We start from the raw sequence: 21,622 nt of genomic DNA, 5'->3' as shown, positions 1-21,622 counted from the left end.
TTCTCATTGGAAAAAATGCTTATTTTAAGCAGCCTGGTTTCTACAGATACTTGGTGACTGTAGCTGTCAGTTGAACCTGGAAAGCCATGAGTGTTTGGCACCTCTGAGGTTCCAACTCTGAATTTTACTGCAAATCTCTCTCGCTGCTCAACTTCAACGTTTCTGATGTGAGGAGCTGCCTTGTGGCTTCATATGCAAGCAGTCTGCAAAATGTGGTTTAAAATCTGTAATATATGGGGGGAAAAAATTAATTTAGAGTGATATCAAAGTGGCAAATTTGAAAATTCACCTGTGTTTCTGACAGCCATTCTGTAATGTAAAGCTATCCCTGTATCTCGGCCACATGGAGTAAATCTCCTGTGACCGTATCAGAAGTTTGAATACTTGAAATGGAAGAACCTGATGCACTAGGTACAGACAAACATGGGATATTCTTGGTTCTGCTTCATTTCACTGGGAAGAGAGGGCACTCAGCACCTTCCAAAGAAGTCTGGCTTCCATTTTTATCCTTCCATTAATATTCAGGTCTGTGTGTTTTTACTGCAAGGTGATGTTGCCTCTGAAAAATGCATGGTTACAGCTGCTCTAAGAACCAGAAGACTCACGCCTCCCATTAAGCTAGCATTGATGATTGCATGGAAATTACCTGCTGCGTGGTTATTTTCTTCAACTGTGAACTAATGATTCATTTTCAGGTTGATTATTTAGCTTACATCTCAATGGCTGTTTTCCTTAGGCACCTTGGCTCACAGCTCTGCGAACTGGAAAAGCTGATAGATAAAATGATGATTGCAGAGTTTTCAACGTACGCTCGCAATGATTTAAATAGACCCCTAGAAGATGATTGCCAAATTCTAGAAGAGGTATGTCTCTTATTGAAATAAACCGTCTGATGAGTATGTCTGCATCTGCAACATCCTTAATTAGCACCGACTAATTGATTCAGTAGCAACATTGCGATTTCATGTAATTTCTCATCTAAATTCCCCCCACACCTTTCTGTACTCGGTCTAATTAAATAATTGTAACTAACCATATGGAAACATGATCCAGTACTACTTTATTTTTTAAATATGATTGCTTCTGTTTTAAATGTATATTAAGTTTTTGGGCACTTGGTGAACTTCAACACACAGGTGGAAAAGAATGTGGACCCTTATAGCTGCTTGGCCTTAAAAATTCACTTTTTTGTGGTGAGGGTTGTGTGTGCTGTTTTTCTGTCTTCCTGTGCACTCTTGGGTGCTTATATCAAGCATATGACTGCCCCGAATGCATGCTTCATTTGAAGGGTGTATTCCTTTGAAGGTCTTGAAAATGGAGCTGTTGTAGTGGTTTTGGAGTGCTTGCACTGTTCTGCAGTAATTGCTAGCTCCCGTGAACTGTTTAGTCCTGTATAACGGGTGGGTTTTGTGACATGTGGTGCATGGCAGTCGTGTTGAAATACTCCCATTTCTGCCCTACCATTTCTTCCCACCTCCATGCAGCAGTGTGTCACGTCTCACTTGTGCTGGTGCAGTTGTCTGCAGTGCCATTCTTGCTCTGGGCAAGGAAATGTTAAGCTTAGGAAATCCAATTGTGCTTACAAACATTTGTATGAGCAGAAAAGGAATGAAAGAGGCTGGGAGGAACTCCTTTAGCTGTTATTACCACAGGAAGCTTAGAACTGTTCAGTCATGGCGTTAGTCTCGAGGCACTGGACTGAGGTAAATTCTGTCCTCCGTGTGTTTGATTCATGAACTCTATCTAATTACTGCACAGTTTCTTGTTCTCCCCTTGATATTTTTAGTGTATTTCTTTTTTTTGACAGGAGAGACTTGTATCACTAGTATTTGGACTTTTAAAGCAAAGGAAGCTAAATTTTTATGAAATATATGGAGATGAAATGATTATTACTGCAAAGAATATAATAAAACAGGTAAGCCCATAGTTTTTGACTTATCTGACAAGGTTGCTTCGACCTCTTAAAAATGTTTGTGTGTTGAAGTGGGTAAGGACTGCTCTGAAGTTTTTTGCTGGCTGATGGTCTCACGTTTAGGGAGCCTGCAGGCACTAAGGGCTTCCTGAAGCACACAGGTCAGTTTGCAGAGAAGACTTTTTGCAGGAAGTAGGCAGCCCAAGAATGGCAGGAGATCACAGCTTTCTCTGTATGATTACCACTGTTCTGAATTCATTGACTTCAGCTTTATTTGTTTTACCTTTTAGCACACAGCTTTCCCAAATGCTACAGTTTGTCATAAGCCCCACAAATAAGGGCCTGCCCCTTCTGTGCACAGCTGTTCTGGGCCTAAAAGCACAATGTGCATGAATGAGTAAGACCAGGATAAAGCTGTGTTATCTGTGCATCAGTCTCCATTGTTTTTTCACTTACCTATATCAAAAGTCACAAGGAGACTTTTTTTCCCTTGAGTTCTGCTTAGTCAGGTAACAGACAAGTAACACTGTTTTCTAGCTTGCTTACAGTCATAAAGTATTTTTCCCAGTCTTCTAGAAATATTTGTCCTTTATGTTGTGATTTCTCAGGTGACACCTTTGCTCAATAATAGACCCAAGTTTAATCAATTTCAGCATAGAATCATAGAATGGCCCGGGTTGAAAAGGACCACAACGATCATCTGGTTTCAACCCCCTGCTGTGTGCAGGGTCGCCAACCAGCAGACCAGGCTGCCCAGAGCCACATCCAGCCTGGCCTTGAATGCCTCCAGGGATGGGGCATCCACAGCCTCCTTGGGCAGCCTGTTCCGTTGCATCACCACCCTCTGTGTGAAAAACTTCCTCTTAATATCTAACCTGAACCTCCTCTGTCTCAGTTTAAAACCATTCCCCCTTGTCCCATCACTGTCAGCCCATGTAAATAGTCGTTCCCTCTCTTGTTTAAATGCTCCCTTCAAGTACTGGAAGGGATTTCCAATTTCCAGTGTAACTTCCTGTTAAATAAGAAAAGTGGACAGGATCAGAGTCCTGTTGTCACAGAATGATAGGTGTTGGGAGGGGAACCTCTGGAGATCATCTAGTCTGAACTTACAAAGATATTTTTCCATAACAGAAGAAGCCGTTTCCCTCCTGTGTCCCAAATGCATTTGCTGTTAAAGCGCATTGCTGGCCTGTTTTGGTCAGTACTTCAGTAGCTCCTTGTTGCCAGACAGATGGAAGAGCAGAGGTTTGTAAGCACTGAGCACACTGCTTAGTTCAAGAGCAAAGTGTGTTTGTAAGAAGCTTCTGTACTGAGCACCATTATTCAAAATGCAAGTAAAATCCATGTAGCTTGAGATGGCTGCCAGCACTCAGTCACCACTCGGGCTGTGTTCACTTGAAGGAGGATGAGTCCATGGCTGCTGACTCCTTTCATCAGGTTATTGACTGATGCCTGGAGGAAAAACCCTGCTGCACTCTAAATGGAGTCAGTCTATACCATGAGCACAACAGAGAGTAGTGCAAAATGAGATGGGTAAACAAATCACTGTAAGACAAAAGATGCATTTGGAGCAAAAATCCATTATTCTGGAGACCTGAAGAAGCTGGCCAGTTCCATATGCACTGGCTGACAGTGGTATCTCAGAGTCCTTTGAGGAAAGGCTGCAGTGTAGAAGTAAGCATGAAGAAATCTAGGAATAGAGACCCCTGGTATTTTGCAGCCAGCTGTCTTGGGGGGGGGGGTGTTTGTTTGGTTTGGCTTTATTCCTTAGAGAAAAAAAAGTTATCAAATGATACAAATATGCCTTTGCTTTGTTTTTCTTTTTCCTTATTTAATATGAGGATTACTGTGCATGCTATGAAACACAGCAGCAGTTAGAAAGAAGCTAAGATCTTTTTTTGTTGTTGTTTTTCCCCTTTAAATTTGACAGTGTGTGGTTAATACGGTATCGCAGATAGAAGAAATAGATACAGAAGTGGTTGTTAAGTAAGTATACAGCTAGTTATGTTGTTTTTCTTAAATGGTGGGTGGGGGATAGGAGATGGATGCTTTTAGCACACATAAATTACCCATTCTAATTTTGTATCAATTTCCATATAATCAAGGATTCTCTTTTGTTTCACCTTAAGCCTCTGCTCCTGTCCACCTCTTTGAAAAACTGCATGTGTTCCTCTTCTCATTCAGTCTCTAATGTTAGAAATCATTCCTTTAAATTTAACTTGCTTTTGAAATAAGCATTGAAATTCTCTCTGAATCTCCTTGCATGCAGCCTGAACGACTGTGCCTAGGCATACAATTCTTAACTGTGTGAAGGTGTTCCCTGTTTGTGTTAAAATGTGTTGGTAGTTTCAGTACATTGCATGTGAATGAGAACAGAGCTACCTGGGCAGAGATCAGACAGTGCCAGCAGGTAAGAAATGGCCGGCAGGAGGAACCTCACAAAGCCCAGCGGAGGCAAACGCCGTGTCCTGCAGCCAGGAGGGGGCAGCCCCTCACAAGATGAGAGGCAGAGGCCAGCTGACTTGGGGCAGCTTTGTATGGCAGGACCTGGGGCTTCTGGTAGGTGAAAGATCAGCCGTGGACATGGAGTGTCCTTGTAGCTGCAGCTTGGGCTGTATTAGCATAGCTAGCAAGTTGAGGAAAATAATCCTTGTCCTCTGTTTTGAGGCTGCATCTTGTTCTCGTGCTCAGCTTCGGACTCCCCAGTGCAAGAAAGGCATTGAGATTTAATGGCTGAAAGAGCTGGGCAATCCTGGGGAGTGGTAAGCTGAGGGGTGAGGTGCCTGCAGCTGCACCATGGGAGAGATAGGGCAAAGGTGGAGACAGAGCCAGGCTCTTTGTGGAGGTGTGCAGAAGGGTGAGGGGCAGCAGGCACAAGAGAAAGCAGAGGTTGGACATGGGATCTTCAGAGGTCCCAGCTCTAGAGAGTCCCACCAGCCTGCAGCTCCATGACCCATTTGGATCAGCAAAGGGCTACCCTGAGATAACAAAGCCAGAGCAGTTGCAAATGCAAAGTGAGCAGCAAAATTTGCATGGTGTTCGTGCTGAGACTGAGAGACTGGGCACAGCATCACTTTTAAGCGTTGAAGATTTATTTGTTCACTATTTTCAGTGTTTACCATTCTGCAATTGGATCCTAACTCTTTGTTACACAGTTTAGCTTATGTTCAGTGAATGAATTTTCTGCCCTCTGCTACAAACAGCTGACTTTAATAAAAGTGATCTCATTGCAGTGCAGCAAAATGAACTTAATAACACAGCTGTTGCAATACTTGCAAAGTATTTTTGTTTTTTCTTGTTGTCTCATTTTTGTAAAAATGTTATTAACTCCCCATCTTCCCCTTTATGGTAACATAACTTATTTCTGGGAAAAGAGCATTATGCCCTAGAAAAGCTTAAGTGAGGCTTTTGTTTTTCTAGCATGATCTATCTTTCTATGCCTCCTTCTCCATTCCACTTGCATACACTGTGTTTAGTCAGGACAGTTTTTCAGGCGATGTCTGCACAGTTTTCCTTACAATTACAGTTCCCATTTAGAGCTTGCTTTTGTTTTTGATATGCCAGTCGTCAGCATGATTAATAAATACTTGCAGTTTACCAAATACTGCTCTTTTTTTTTTAGGCTTGCAGACCAGATAAGAATGATGAATTTTCCTCAGTGGTTTGATTTATTGAAGGATATTTTTTCTAAGTTTACTATCTTCCTCAAGAGAATAAAGGTAAGGCTTTAATTTGCCAAGATTTTCATGTAGCTGGTTCAGACACGAGACAGAATGAAGTTACTTTCCATTTGAAGTTTTTAGGTGTTCTTTTTGATTATAGAATTCAAACTTGATTGAAAGAGGGATATGTGAATATCACCATCCAGGCTAAAAATGATTAGTGCTAACAAAGAGAGCACTGGGAAGGAGATAATACCTCTTGTAGCCTGATTACATCCATTTCGGGCTGCTGGGGATTAGGACAGGACTTTTGTATGTGTTAGATTGCTCCAAATGAGGTTTCTTTCACTGTTCTCAGAAACATCTGATATAGGTTACCATCAAAGACGATGGGTCTGCCTTTGAATGCTAATTGCACAGTAGAAAATAAAGCCAGGATTTAGTCAGATTTCTGTGGGTAAGAGAAAATCTTCTCCCAGTGCAGGCGTATGGTACAGGGTTTTGGGTCTTTTTTTGTAATAAAAGTTATATTTGATTCTAGGCAACGTTAAATACTATCCGTAGCGTGGTTCTCTTGGTTCTAGACAAGAACCAAAGAACCAGAGACCTGGAGGACACCTTGCAAAAGAACTCTGTGAAAGACAGTCCCTTGGACACAGAAGTGGCTTACCTGACACACGAAGGCATGTTTATAAGCGACGCCTTCGGCGAGGGGGACCTCCCACTTGTAGCAGCTGACACTACCTCTCAGAGAAACACTTCTCCCAACAGCGAGCCCTGTAGCAGTGATTCAGTCTCTGAACCAGAGTGCACTACAGACTCTTCGTCCAGCAAGGAGCCAACGTCGTCTGTTACTCCGGGAGTGGAGATGATGTGAGTACATGCAGTACCTGCCTCAGCTGTCAGGAGCAGGGTGTTGGGAGCTGGGGGTTGTGTGTACAAAAGTTAGGTTGGAAGAGTGTGCTTTTCTAGGTAAATGAAGTGGCTCTCCACCACCGTCATCCCTACAGACTGCCACAGTAACAACTCAAATTTGTTTGGTTAGCTTTGTTTTTACCTCTCTACATATGGTGTATATATATATACATGTATATATACACCCTTCTCCTGTCAGCTCTGCTAAGGAGCCTGCTTCTAGAGAGCAGGGGAGATGGAAGTCTACCCTAATGAAAGAAGACTAATTGCTTGTCTTGGCCTCAGTTGACTGAGGCATCTCAGTTCCCTGCACACGTTTACTGTGGCTACTTTTTCTATTCTCTTTTAAAGATGATTTCATGGCATACATCTTGATGAATTCTAGAGAAAATCAGCTGCTCGTGGTCAACTTGTACTCCTCAAGGCTTCGGTAACATAGGCAGTGCTGCCCCGTGGTGTGCTTGACTGCACAGCTGTAATATTCTCGACAAAGTTCTGGGCATTTCTTATTTATGGCTGTCATCAGCTACCTTTTTGAAAGAATGTGTGGGATTCAGCTGTGAGCCACTTCAAAACCCAGCATGTCTAGATATAGTTTTATGAAGCAGAGTTGAAATACCACCTCTTCTGTCATTCAGCAGGGTGAGGCAGCAAGCTGCCTGCTCGCTCCTGCTGGTTGGTACTCAAGCGTCTATCCCTGTGTTCACTTTTGTTGGGGACCTTCCTCCTCCAAATCACAAGGAATTTGAATTAAATCTGTTGCAACTGAAGTGGATTCAGGCTGTTGCATGTCCCAACACTCATCCTATGTTGGGAGGAAAACGCAATGTGGAGATGAGTTCATGGGGTTAGAGTGAGGAGAGAGGAAGGAGGAGGGAGCAGGATCCCAGCCAGTCTGGAGAGGTTAGCTAAAAATAAACCACACAGATGGAGTTCTCAAGCAACAAAAGCATTCCAAAGGCTGATTGTGAAATTTTGTTCAGAAATGGACTTGCTTCACCCCTTCTTTGTTTTCCTTTGTACCTCTGCTCCACGTTTGGAGAAGGGTAATTCATTATACAATCAGGGTACTGCTAGCCCAGTTGATGTGCTGTTGTGTCCCAGGTTTTCTCCCTCATCTCATGCTGTCAGTGCTAGCAGCCAGGCGAGACCAGAAGATTGTTATCGTAGCTGGTTAGGTGAAGGGCAGAGCTGTGCTTATGTGCTTGTTTCACAGGACAAGCCACAGAGTTATTTTTAAAAGGAAAGGCTTAGGAGACTGAAGGGTAAGACTGTAGCAGAATGATGGCTGATAAACTACAGTCATGAGAGCACAGAGCATTTATGGTAGATCTTACACCTGCTTTGGTACTAAAATACTGTGTTTATCCATTATACGTTTGTGATGCTCAAATGGGAGCTAGGTGATGTTTATGTCAATAGACATCGGTATTTATTGTATTAGCAATGGTTGTGTGATTTCTTCTTTAAGTAACAGTAATTAGGACATTGAAATATAAGGACAGTTTCATATTTGCTTGCCACAGGGACTGACGTGGCATTGACAGCAGTTTAGATGGTCCCATCTGTACAGAGTGGCTTTGGTGATTAACTGACTACGTCTGACAGCTGCTGCAAAGCTCTTTCTTCCTTGGAATTGTGAGCAGAAACACCGTTTTCTATGAATTGATGCTCAAGCAAATGGTTCTGTCATTTGTAGGATCAGCGATGACATGAAGTTGACTGAACTGGAACTGGGCAGGCTGGCAAATAACATTCAAGAGTTGTTGTATAATGCTTCTGATATCTGCCATGATCGTTCAGTTAAGTTCCTCATGGCAAGAGCAAAGGTAAGGAGCTTGGATCAGGCTGCTGGTGGAGTCTCATCCTCTGTGAGATGTTACTACAAGTTACTGGCTTAATAAGTAAGACTCCTGAGATCGCTTTCTCAATTGGTATTAAGTAATTGTTTCCACGGTCAGTCACGTAATGTTAATTACTGCCCAGAGCCCAAGCTTTAATGTATCACATTGTTGTAAAGTAACGTGAGTTTCGGTACTTTTCTTTTTCTTTTTAATATTCTGACTTGTTGCCTTTGAAGTTCCATGAAGAGAATGCATAATCTATGACAAGACAGCTGTTTATACTGCAGTCTCCTACTCTGTCCCATGTAGGATAAAAGAACGTGCCTTTAAAATACTGCTAGCCCTCAGATGTGCTGACTAGTTGATTCTTGTCTTCTCTGAATTTTTGTGGTTTTATGTCTCCTTACAGTGGGTTTCTTTGCATACAGGGTGGCTTCCTAGAGAAGCTGAATTCCAATGAGTTTGTCGCTCTTTCTCGCTTGATGGAAGGCTTTATCTTAGATACTGAGCAGATCTGTGGCAGAAAAAGTATGTCCTTGCGAGGAGCACTTCAAAGTCAAGCCAATAAATTTGTGAATAGGTTCCATGAGGAGAGGAAGACAAAGCTAAGGTATCTCTGTGTAGAAGACCTTCATGTTCTTACATGCATAATTTCAATTCTACACCAGGAAAACACAAATCTTTCATATGAAAACACAAATTTTCATTGCCTGGATCACTCAGAACTTTGTACTTAGGAGGGGCAGGCTGAACAGCCATTTTGAAACACAATTCTTTTCAATTGTTTTAGGCTTTTACAATGTTCAGTACAGTTTCTTTAAACCGGATTGTTCAATGGTGAAGTAAATAAGAACAGCTTATAGCTACAGGAAGAACTCGAAAGTGATGTTGGAAGATGGGGTCTCTATCTCAGGAGTTAGTTGGGAAGGGAAGAACCTCCAAGAAAAAACAAAGAAAAAAAACAACCCCCACACCACAAAAATCCAACCCATACTGGGAAACAGTCTTCCCAGTAACACATACAAAGTCCTTTTGTTCTCATTCATCAAAAGCATCCAAAGTTCCAGTATTTCCATGTTGTTTTGACATTGTTTCAGTGGCATTGATCTTATAAGGACTTCTATTCCTTGCTGGGATCGTCTGCACTCTGTGATAGTTTGAATGAACAGGCTGTAAGATCTCTAGGCCAAAAGGGTGGTTTTCTGGTTTGCTACTACTAAGCATTGGGCACCTCTTTCTAATAAGGATTGATGATGTAACATTTTGGGCCACTGGCTCTTTTTATATTACTGTAGGTTTGATTGAGCAGCACTACAGGCAAGGGAGGTGTCCAGTCAAGGTATTTTGTATTCTCATCCTCCTTTCTTTTGTCTTTGTCCTTTCTTTTTGTCTTTTTTTTTTAAGCCTGCTCTTGGACAACGAGCGCTGGAAGCAAGCTGAAGTTCCTGCCGAGTTTCAGGATCTTGTTGATTCTGTGTCAGATGGCAGAATTTCTCTCCCTGAAAAAAAACCAACAGGTATTTTGCAGTTCTACCATTAGCAGAATCTAAACTTGTGAGCTGCAGATGGTGCTGCTGAATGTTGATGGACGTATTCTGCTCTGTGCTTGTTTCTGTATCACAACTGGGGGGACATCAGAAGGAAGGAAACTGACACTTTTTTGTGTGTTAGCGGTGTCGAAACTTGGGCTGACTTTAAAAGTTTATTTTTCCATTTGAATACCCACTTAAGTGTTAGCACAGGAAGGGAGCTATGTTCCCAGTAGTATTCCCAGTGTAAAGGCTTGCAGTCCGTGCATAAATTGACTCTTTCACTGAAGTGCTGCGAGAGAACAAGGAGCATGTGCATGTGTTCAGCTCCCTTTGTGTTACGAAGTGCTTTGCACCTTTCCACTGCTTCCTCTGCCAGTTGTTCAAGTGAAAGACAGCCTTCTGGATGGCTGCTCGTGGAAGTGGAAACTTATGTACGTTCAATTATTTACCTTGTCACAGAAACCTTGTTTGACCTCAGACAAATCACTTTTTTCTCCTCGTGCTTTGTTTCCCCAGTGCAGTGTGGGAATGCATAATGTATTCCTACCTGGTGGGGATTCTCATCTGCTATTGCAGCGATAAATGTCTGTGAACAGTTGGAAAGGGGAGAAAGCATACCCAGAGGGGAAGGAAGATGGCAGAGTGAGAATACAGTGATGGCATGGGGCAGAAGCCCTGTCTGCCCCTCAGAAGGAGTGCAGAAGGGATGGAAGGCACTAGGCAATACACAAATCATGGAACATTACTCCAGTGCTTGGCAGCCATTCCTCCTAAAGAAGTTCTTGCAGCTTTCTTCAAGAAGATAGGAAACTGAGAGCATCAAATTTAGCATGAAACGCTGCATCAGTAAGAGCTTCTGCTGTGAAGCCTGAGGGAAAAAGTGGTTTGAAGCTAAAATATTAATATACATAGCAAATCACTGGAGAATCTACAGTAGAAAACCTCGTAGCTTTTTCTGCTTTTTTTTCATGTGTTTCTAACATGTTGTATTTGAAGTTTCTAAATCTGTAATGACTTTGGAGGATTTCTGATGTAAAATCCCATCTGTATTCCAATAGATATGACCAGTGAGGTTGCTTATTAATTGTAATGAGTGACACAGTTTTTAACATGGATCAGTATTCCAAAGATTGATTCCCTGGTTTCAAACTTGAGCAAGGGAATGCCTGATTTCTAGAAACTAGCATTTTTTTGTACTAGTTCTTAGGTCAACTCATCCTTTTCCTTTATTGCTAAAATCTTTAGGTGCTGAAGAAAGGAAGCCAACTGAATTCCTTATTGTTGAAGGACAAAAATATGCAACGGTTGGGTAAGAGGCACTTTTCCCTTACCAGTGGATTAGTTGGCAAGTGTTTTGGGGTAGAACTGTGATGAATACTAATAGCTCTAGCAACCTTATTTAAATAGAAAGAAAACCTTTCCTTACACAGATTAGTTTCCTTTTAGTTCCTGAACAGTTTTAAAGCATCACAAGCTCTTCTGTATTATTAAAACACCGTTTTTTCTCTGAAAGACTGGACTGAAATTTACGGTTTTATTTGATTTTTTTGCAATTTTCTCATGAAAATACTTGTTCATGAAAATATAGATTTACTGTTATAGCATGATGTTTTTATTTCTCACAATATAGGTTGTCTCTAGCAAAATACACAAGTCCTGTACAGATTGATTCCTTATTTTACTCAGAATAAAAAATAGAAGATAAGGCTTTCTCAGAAGGTGCAATCCATATTTCTTTGTAGCCTGATTGCTTTGGTTTGAAAGTACTTTCTTGCAGCTAGCTGGCTATATCAGTGATATTTTAAAATATGTGGCACTCCCATATTTCTTTCATTCAGAAGCATTCTGTGTTTCCAAAGACAGAGAGGCTTAAGTGTTAAATATGCCTGGGAGCGTTTGGTTTTTTCAGAAGGGAGTAAAACCTGGAAGATCTCACTTTCCAGAGTCCTGACATAATTTACCCCAAACTTCAATGGAAAAGTACTGATCTACATAAAGTCTTGGACCAGCTCTCGTTTCGTGAGTTGCTTTGTGATGATGTGCCATTGTTCAATGAGAAACAGAAGCTGGTGGCTCAGAACTTCAGTGCCAGCCTGCTGGCGAAAGAGAATTTCGGGTCAAGTAGGAAGGAGTGTTTGAACGTGCTTCAAAGGATGAAGTTGCTCACTAGGCTGTGTATTTGATAGTTAATCTCTGCTAATTTGAAGCTTTATTTTTAGCTCTGTGAGCTAATTCCCATTGGTGCAACATGCTGTTCTGCACACTGTTACGTACAATTTCATTGTATTTAATCAAATGCATTCACCAGAAAAAGCCTAGATGTTCCCCCAGGATTCTCCAGATGTTTATTTGCAGCGATTGATCTCTTTTTGGCTCCTCAGTACCCACTGCATCCTTTTCAGTGGTTATTGTTTTCTATAGGCTATGCTTTTTTTGTGCTTGCTCAAAGTTGGCCAGTTAAACAATATTATAAGAGAGGAGCTTTAGATTTTCCCCAGATGACATCTGCATGGAGACTTCTAGTTCCACAGTAATTATTTCTGGAGATGAAAAAGTTATGCCTAATGAACACCAGAAGCTTTCTTACCTGTGTGTTAAGTACTTTTTCTACACAGTTCCCCCTGAAACAGGTATTCTTTATATATCTTTTTTTGTTCCATCTGTACCTCAGATCAGTTACGGGGCACATTCAACACTATCATTTCCAGCATTAGGTGGCTTTCTGTCAGTCTGACTGGCCTGTTTGTTGTTTTTTGACTTCATCTGTGCACAGAGATAACGTATTTGGCTGTTTCCTCTCTTGTAGGACAGTATTGCTGTTAATAAGAATAATCCTGGAGTACTGCCAGTGCGTGGATAACATTCCTTCCATCACCACCGACATGCTCACCCGCCTGTCTGATTTACTGAAGGTATGAGTCCAAATGTGCTGTCTGTGCCAGATAAGAGTATTCAGGGCAGTGAACATGTCTTATTCTAACGTTTCACGTGCTTTTACAACTTGGTGAAAAGGATGGAAATGATCTAGAAACGATTGCATTTGTTACTGTGCCATGAGGTAGGCCTTTAAGGTAAGCTATTGACTGTGCAATCTGCTGTGTCCAGAAGGCTGTTGTTCTTCTCGTTCACCAGGGATGGTCTGAGATCCCATCTTCTAGTGTTTGCAATGGCTGCAAGTATATTTTACATAAAACGGGCTGAAAGAGATGTAAATATACCTGGGGAGATGGGCCTTTAAATAGTATCCTTCTGTTGGTGGTCTTTATCTGAATAAGCAGACACAGAAATGCTTCCTGTAGTCATCATTTGTGTTCATCCACAAACCTTCCCTCTTAAATGCCATTCAAGTGGAATCCAGTCAGTCTGGGACTGGGAATGTTCCTCTTTTTACTAAATCTGCTGCTTCTCACAGGACTTGCAGCACCTTTGTGCAGGCAGGCAGAACAGCAGCAACTGCCTCAGGCTTAAGCACATTTGCATCTGTGTTACTTCTTTCTCCCTTCCATTTCTTGTTATTGCTCAAGATAAACGATTCATGTTTTGTTGCTTGGTACCCAAACATCACTGCAGTTTAGTTGTAATTCCTAACTCTGTGACAATGAGATGACCATCAGAGAGGTGACAAAGACAGCTAGCAAAAACAAAAGCACATTTCTTTATGCTTTGGACAAAATAAGGGCCACTCAAAGGTGTCCTTGCAGGTCACTACTGTTTATTTGACAACTGTCAAAGCTAGCAGGCTTTGAAGGTAGCAAGAGTACTCAGTGATTGCAAACTGTGAAGTGGTTGCTGGATGATTAAACTTGGCTGTGGCTGTAACCAGAGTGAAGTGACACTGTGAGTGAACAGAAACACAGCCATCATCACTGGAGTTAAGCTGGCACAGACGAGAAGGTTTGCAGCCACAGTGCCAGAATGGAGAAATACTTTCCTCCGAACAGTCACAAGGAGGAGGTGTTGCTCTAACCTAAGCTAAATACCTCAGAGGGCTGAGGCTGTGTAGGATGTCTGTCTTTAGCTCAGTGGATATACTTCCAAAGTCCACCAGGAGGCACAAGAAAAGGTCCTGCTTTTCAAGATGAAAAGAGGAAATGAATGTCAAACAGCTTCACATCCTGACCACTACCAGCGAGCAGAGTAGGTGATGCCACTGTCAGATCAGGAACCACGTGTGGCTCTGGTTCTGTTGTTAGCACTAGGTCTGGGTTGCTCTTCTGGCCCTGCTCCATTCACACTACATCCTCTGTAGTCCTGAGTTCTGTCACTAACTTCAGGCAGTAGACAGAAAAATTCTTTCTTATTTTTACACAGGGAAGGTTGACATTTTGGGTTTTGTTCTCGTGTTATTGTGAATAAGGAGCTGTGAAGCAGAGTTGTGATAACTCCCACCCCCAACCCCCCCCCCAAAAAAAAAAAATAGGAACTTAAATAAAAATTTCCTTCCTCTGTGAAGGAAATGCACTGTATTGCACAGAGAAGCTGCAGGAGGGCGGCCTTGCCACAAGTACTTGTGAATCTATCATCAGGTACAGGAAAAAGGGTCAGCTCTTGGTGGGTTTAGCCTCCTGACTTCCAGTCCCATGCCAGAGTAGCTGTGTTCAAATGTGAGCCCTGGAATTCCTGCTGTCCCTCTGGAGCAGGGATCAGGGACAACAGGAATGGTTTTTCCATCTCTACTGCATCATGCAACCTGGTCTGGGGTGGCTTGGGTCTTGAGCTGGGCCAAGAAACAGAATTCCTAAGACAGAATATGCTAAGAGGAGCTCTCTTACTGTCCCAGAGAGCCTGTTGGCCTGTGTCCATTTAACAACATTTCTCTCTTGGAGCTACATTAGGAAGATCAAGTAACAAGTCTTCTAATATACCTGAAGTTGCTCTACCCCCGCTTTTTGACATGACTGAACATTTTCTGTGTGGCATTTCTTAGATTTCCAAGTTCTGTGGTGTAAGTAATGCAAATTCACCCACCTCAGCAGCAGTGATTGATGCTTTCAAGTTTTTCTGTATGGTAAGCAGTGTGAAAGGTGTGGAGCCAGAAACTCATTCTGATGTATTACATTTTTACTTTGTCCTTTCTACTGTAGCTCTTAAGATATTTTTTTTTAATGTAACAATATATTTTTAGTAACAGTATTTCTCCTTTTGATGAAGGGAGCATACATCTGCATACACAGCCAGCATATCTTTTTGTTGTCTTTTCTTTTTTATGTCTCATAGTATTTCAACTCTCGAAGCTGCCAGCTGGTGCTTGGAGCCGGTGCATTACAAGTTGTTGGATTGAAAACAATCACTACAAAAAATTTAGGTATGTGTTTCCGTATTTAAGGCATCAGTTGTTATACTCCTGCCTATTTTAAGAAGTGTTCAGTGGATTTTTTTTGTTGAAGTTAAGGATGAGCTACGTTTGTGTTGTGGTACTTGGTGTGGAACGCAAGGTGATAAAACCTTGCATATTTGAGGGTAAAACATGTACAAAAGCTAACTGCCTTTGCAAGAGGTGCATGAAAATCCATCCAGTCTACCAGAATGCTTTGACTATAAAGCTCCACTGTGTTAGGTGAGAGAAACCAACAGGCTGGCAGGTTTGCCATGAAAATGTTCTGACTGTGGGAAACTGTGGGAAGTTACTCTTCCATTGGTGACTTTGGCATGTGTGTGTGCTGTGCAGAGCTTGGGTCTGCAGATGGGCGGTGTAGGCAGAGGGCTCAGCCAGACACCAGCCTCCCCCTGTGTTTTGCTGAGCTGTGCCATCCTGTCTGCCCTGTGGTGCTGCTTTGGAACAGTCTGTCCACAGACAGCTCCTGTGGCTCCTGTGGCTTGTAACCACACGTAGGTAAAACACAACATGATGTCTGTGGGTGGCTGTGAACCAAATAGTAAGTCTTTATGTGGTTGAGTGTCTCCATGCAGCCAGGTAATTTAGGGCTTTGTGTGCTGGATCCAAACTCAGATTTGAGCTTTAGATTGTGCAGTTATTCAGCTGAATTGACAGCCCAAAGTTACCTGCCTGGGCTGCTCCAGCTGCTGCAGAAGCAAGGGAGAGCTAAATGCACAGCTTCATGCTGCAGGAAAGCCTGGTTGTACTCAAGGAACCCCCCCTCCAAGTTTTAAACTGTTTCCTGAAATGAAGAGCCTTTAGCAATGGGTTGAGGCAAGAGCCTGTTCCTGTATTTTGGGGTGCAATGATTACCAGCTAAGAGGTCAGCTTGAGGAGGGTGGATCCAGAGGCTCCCCTGGGGGGTCGCTGGCCATAGTTGTTGGAACAGGCACAATGAGCAGAGAGAAGCTGGGTCCAGCTTTTGGCTCCAGGCTTGGCCAGCACAGTGACCACACTGGCACCACCATGTCCTGCTGCTGGCTCTGACCCTGTGTGCTCAGGAGTAGCTCGGTGCTGGGAACCCTGAGGGCATTCAGGCAGGAGCTGGTTGCAGGCAGCTCGGTGCTGGCAGGGCAGTGTTTGTGTACATCATATGGGGGTGAAACATCGGTGCCTTGGGAATGTGGCTGCTGAGGTTAGGTGGCTGCTGAGTCAGGTCTTCTGAGATCTCTCTGGTGTGTGTGTGTGTGCTCAGGGCTCCAAATACCAAGTAGGCACTGAAGGCCTCTTGTAAAACTGGTCCCTTATTCTGTATGTTACCGCAGCTGGGTGTGAATAGGCAGGTGCTTGTGTGGCCTCTTCACTGGGTGGGCTCCTCCAATGGAAATAAATGCTTACCCCCTTCCTTGTATTGTTTTAAAGCACACTAAATTGTGTTTAGGTCTATCTTATTCATGTTAAAGGAGATGCAATCCATACAGAAAGACTCTTCTTGTGTACTAATTGCTTTTCCTCTCTCAATTCTGGATTTACAGCCCTTTCTTCACGTTGCCTACAGCTAATCGTACACTACATTCCTATTATCAGGGCTCATTTTGAAGCTCGGCTGCAGCCAAAGCAGTTTAGCATGCTCAGGCACTTTGACCACATTACAAAGGTAACTCTTTTGACATTTCCCAATTAAGCAGGAAGTTCTGCTTCTTAGTTGTGCTCTGAAAAATATGAATGTCATTAGATAATAAATAAAACCTACTTTCTCTCATTACAGGATTATCACGACCACATAGCTGAAATCTCAGCAAAGCTCGTTGCCATCATGGATAGCTTATTTGACAAACTGTTATCCAAGGTAATGACTTACAGAAATAATTAGACACTCTAAATTGCTGTTGGAGGCCTCACTGTAGCGCCTGGTTGTTGCAAATGAATCTTAAACTTTCTTCATCAGTTGCTGTTAGAATTCTTCTATATGCACAAAGCTGTGTTGCATCGTGCATTTCTGTCTCAGCACTTGTCACATGGGTGTCGTTCAGCTTCCTCCTCCCTTCCCCCAGATGGTTCCTTTACTTCTGTACCAGATGTGATCAGGCTGGTGCAGATGCTCTGCCTTTGCCATGCAGGAACTGAAGTGCCCTGCTTCTCTGGGCAGTGCTACCCACCAATGGCTTGTCTGCGGCCAGGCTGCTGCCCCCTGCCTCTCCCCAAAAAAGCTGGTTCCCCTTCCCCGCTCTTCCTGATGGTACCTCATTTCCTGCAGCTGAGGAAACAGAACAATCTACTGAGGGGGGAGAGTTTTTTTGTGAAGAAGGATCAAACCATTGCTAGGGCTGCAAGCCTGGGCACTGCAAGTCTGCACTTAGAGGGTCCTGCTGTGCAGCAGAGCTGATAGCTGTGCCATTAAATGCTCTTAGTGTTTCACGAGTGTCTGTCAGCTGAACTGATCTGTCCTGAGCAGGATCCAGTTCCTGGCTCACTTAGAAGCAGAGAACACTGCACTCCTTGGGGCTGTGGAAGAGAATGCCCTTAGGTGGGGTCTGCTGGGCCTGCTAATTTGGTGGAGAAACTATGGAGAAACTCTTAAAGCTTAGTGGTTTCCTATGGGTCTTATGCTCCTGTTGGGCTTACGCGTGTAAAAAGATGTTTATGCCCTTTTCTAAGTATGCAAACAGTGCTCTGTTCCCTGTACAAAATAGCAGTTCTATGTAGAAACGTGGCTTTTTGATCACTTTTTGTCATCTTCCTCTTGAAAGTGAAAGATAAATGGAAGAACTTTGGTTACCATTACTAACCAAGTTAGCCCACAGCACGTCAGTAACACTATTTTGGTTTTTGATGGTAATTATTAAGTATCCATCTCCTGCTGTCCTTCCATCTTTCCAGCCTGTTCACATCTTGTGAGCTGGCAGGATATAAGAACTGTGAATATTCCTGTATTTTAAAGGTCTGAAAGGCTTGGGTGAGAGTGCCTGGCTCGTGTGAATGCTTCCCACAGAGGACAGAAGAGGAGACCATGTGTTGGTTTGCCTCCCTTCCTAACATTTCCCATAATTCGGTTCATCTTGTTCCTGCAGTGATGAAATCTTGGCACTGAAGGCAGTGATGAACATAAAAACTTGGGAAATTTGCAAACAGGCAAACCATGCATCCATGCCAGTATCTTCTTTGGGTGACTTACGGATAAAATGGTCATCTGCTTTCAAATGTGCAAATCTAAAAGGGTGAGCAAGTGAGTTTCATGGCAGTGCCATGTCCAGAGTGGTTTAAAACCAGATTGCACAGTCTAGGAGACACGCTGCTTTGAACGAGAGGAACAGTTTAGCCCAGTCGTTAATGCTGGCCTGGTCCTTGTTACTTTTGTTTCTCTGAGCCCCAGGGGGCAGGAGCCCTGCTCACACCATCCCACTGCAGTGAGGCCTTGTGCTCTGCGCGGATCCTGGCATCTCTGTTGGCTTTGGCACGGAGTTAAAACAAGAAAGGATGGTGTAACAGTTCTAGAAATCCCTCATTTCAAACTGATTAAAAGGGTGCGTGTTTGTGGAAAAAACCCAGGTGGAGTTCTTAGCTTCTCTTCCAACTCGCTGCTGTGTGACTGTCAGCAAAGAAGAGCGGTACATTTGTGTGATCCCCGCTGCTGTTACCTGCTGTTGACCTCAGCTGGAGATGAAAACGGGCAGCTACTCGCAGCGCTGGGCTCATGTTTCCTCCTGCTGCTGTTACCCTGTCACAATGAGCAGTTTGTCTGTAGTCCCACAAGGGCCGTTGCTGCAGCTTGCCAGTTCCCTTCGGCTTTGTACTGTACTGGTGAATTGTAAGTCATGGGTTGCCCAATTCTAATGTCCTGAGGCACCCGCGTGCTGTGTGGAGAGCAGGGCTCCTGGGGTACTAAGCACTGTTTCTGCTGCTTCTCCTGTTAGTCATTGGTTTGGCTTCTCCTTAAAGGCTTTCTCAGAACTCCCCATTTCGTTTCCTCCCTTTCATCTCCCACTCACGCAAGCTTTGTTCTGTTTCACAATTCAGAGTAGCGTACAAGCGAGCATCTCCTCCTGTTTCTTAGTCCCAGTGAGTCAGCTCTTCCTCTGAATGGTGCAAGGCTCTGTGGAGATAGCAAAGGTGACCGTGGGTGTTTAACCCAGGCCTGTGCCAGCACAGCCTCTCCATCAGCACCTGAAGTGCTGGCTTTGCTGCCGGCATAGTTTTTCCAGCTACTTCAAAAATCACATTCCAATCTTCCGTTTGCAGAGTAGGGATGTAAATAATCTTAGAGGAGTGGATTCCTTTGGTGGAGTGCTCTAAGATTAGAGATGAAGTTGGAAATGTTCAGATTTCATGCTGGTTTGAGTGTGTTTGTAAAATAAAGCAGGAATTGCTAAAAGATGGATTGATGGATTGTGTGATGATCCTTGAGTGACTAGCACCAGATCGTGCCAGGAGCCCCTTTCCATTTGTGCTAAGTTAAATGGAATTCACGATAGCAGCAGCAGCACCACAGAGCTTCCACTGGCTGTTGGAAATTCTCCTGTATAAACTGCTCTACAGGGACAGAAAGGAATAACCGGTTTTGCTTTTATTTCCAGTATGAAGTGAAAGCTCCTGTTCCTTCAGCATGCTTCAGAAATATCTGCAAGCAAATGGCAAAGATGCATGAAGCTATATATGATCTCCTTCCTGAGGAACAAACTCAGGTGAGTGCTACTTTTGAAATCCATGTGACACCTCTCTTGCAAATGCACGAGCACTCTGTAACAAGAGAGACTTCTGCTTTATCTGCACGGGGTGGGATTCTGAGTTTTGGCAAAACCTACACACAGCCCTTGTTGGGAATTCTTCTGTCACACACTGCTCATATAGGGTGGGTTTCGGAGGTTTCAAATGTGTTATGCAGCTAGATTGTACCAGATGGCCTTTCTCATGTTTTGCTGCAGTTAGTGCTACTGCAGAGTTGTAAATCTAAGGACAGGAAGGACTGGTAGAGTCGCTGAATGTGCTGAATTGTAGTTTCTCTTTCACACTAAATTAAATGTTCCCTTCAGATTGCTTTTTGCACTTCCTCTTGGAGGGGAAAAATAAAAGAGACTCTAAATGGTTATAGTGCAGGAAAAAGATTAATTCTCTTCTTCTAGCAATTTCTAGATGCTTCAGACAACAGGGAAGAAAATATAAATAAAACTGTCCTTTAAGTGCGACACGTAAGAAATAAGAAAGAGTGTGTTCTGTCCTGTATGCTATGGTATATTGTAGTGGCCAGCTAGACTAGGAGGAGGAAGGCCTGGCAGATGGGAAAAGCACATGAAATTGCATGAACGAGACTGAAGGTTAGTGGGAGTCGAGATGTTTGCAGTGTATTGTCTGTAGGCAGTGGCATGGCTCCTCATTCGGTTTGGTTTGTTTCTTCTAGATCTTGTTTTTAAGAATTAATGCAAGCTACAAACTTCATCTGAAAAGGCAGCTGGCCCATCTAAATGTAGTCAATGATGGAGGACCTCAGAATGGGTAAGTATCCACATTTCTTTTTTATGCTGAGTGATTTAAATGGGCAAGCCTTGTCTTACAAGAATTTATAGGAGAATGCAGCCACACTCCATGTTTTGGTATTCATTTGGAATTTTTTTTACACTAAAGAACATGACTTGTGCTTTTTGTGCCTATGGGAATGCAGTCAGCTTGCTAAGAGGTTAGGGAGCCGGGCATTGAATTCAGCCAGCCTCCCCTCATGGAACAAAGCATTGCGTTAGGTTGAAGAAGTCAGAGAAAGAAGTTAGTAAACATTCTGAAATGTTGCTGGAATGAGAAATACTTTTGTTTCTGTCCAACTGACTCTTTCATGTTTTGCATGAGCTTATTCCTATTAGTTTATCTGTAGTTGTGATGTAGTTGCACAACACCAAGTTGCTTAGTAGGAGAGGCCGACAAGCTTACTGAATGGCAGTGAGGCCACAGCAGCCCAGCTGTGAGATCGGAGCACCCAGGGAGTGTTCTTGGCATGTTTTGTCTGTCCTGAATCGTGTGCTGTCATGTCTTCATGCTGCTGCCTTCATTCTTGTGTAATGCCTGCAGCTGAAGAGCCTAAAAGAGCCCCCTTCTGAGAACAGGGTCCTCTGATAGCCCAGTGCTGTATTTCCCAGCACAATCACCCTCCCGTCACAGGGGTCCCTCATCTCCAGCTGGAAATGAATGCCCCAGGTCTCTTTCTTTCACAGCAGCTATTTCCTCTAGAATACACTCCAAAGAAGTAGTTAAAGCCATTTGAGAAGGAAAATATCGAACGCTGAATTTTACTTGCTGTTGTTCCAGCAACCTTCACTGATGTTGTTTTTAATGTGCTTTTCTGATTCTCATCCTACTTTAAAATGCTTGTTTTTGTAACAACAGTAATAGTTCAGCACTGTTAATCTTGGTTAATTCTTTGCTATGAAATGCAACTTTTATTCCTATGTGGTGCT

The 21,622-nt window shown here is 43.1% G+C and overlaps 1 protein-coding gene across 2 annotated transcripts in view; it reads left to right on the top strand.

The window, feature by feature from the left end:
• Window positions 1–21,622, top strand: part of VPS54 (VPS54 subunit of GARP complex) — a 44,619-nt gene that overhangs the window by 21,432 nt on the left and 1,565 nt on the right. For both annotated transcript variants that reach the window (XM_052699086.1, XM_052699077.1), the window contains exons 9-23: window positions 737–863; window positions 1,808–1,915; window positions 3,843–3,898; window positions 5,535–5,631; window positions 6,116–6,447; window positions 8,189–8,318; window positions 8,762–8,943; window positions 9,738–9,850; window positions 11,111–11,174; window positions 12,672–12,777; window positions 15,083–15,170; window positions 16,718–16,839; window positions 16,951–17,031; window positions 19,757–19,864; window positions 20,578–20,672. In XM_052699086.1, the coding sequence (XP_052555046.1) occupies window positions 737–863; window positions 1,808–1,915; window positions 3,843–3,898; window positions 5,535–5,631; window positions 6,116–6,447; window positions 8,189–8,318; window positions 8,762–8,943; window positions 9,738–9,850; window positions 11,111–11,174; window positions 12,672–12,777; window positions 15,083–15,170; window positions 16,718–16,839; window positions 16,951–17,031; window positions 19,757–19,864; window positions 20,578–20,672 (1,809 nt within the window). The remainder of the gene's footprint in view (window positions 1–736; window positions 864–1,807; window positions 1,916–3,842; window positions 3,899–5,534; window positions 5,632–6,115; window positions 6,448–8,188; window positions 8,319–8,761; window positions 8,944–9,737; window positions 9,851–11,110; window positions 11,175–12,671; window positions 12,778–15,082; window positions 15,171–16,717; window positions 16,840–16,950; window positions 17,032–19,756; window positions 19,865–20,577; window positions 20,673–21,622) is intronic.

This window comes from Tympanuchus pallidicinctus, unplaced genomic scaffold, assembly GCF_026119805.1.
Source record: "Tympanuchus pallidicinctus isolate F22 unplaced genomic scaffold, pur_lepc_1.0 scaffold1, whole genome shotgun sequence".
NCBI lineage: Eukaryota > Metazoa > Chordata > Aves > Galliformes > Phasianidae > Tympanuchus > Tympanuchus pallidicinctus.
Note: the sequence above shows the minus strand (reverse complement) of the source record. Positions and strands in the feature narration are given on the sequence as shown.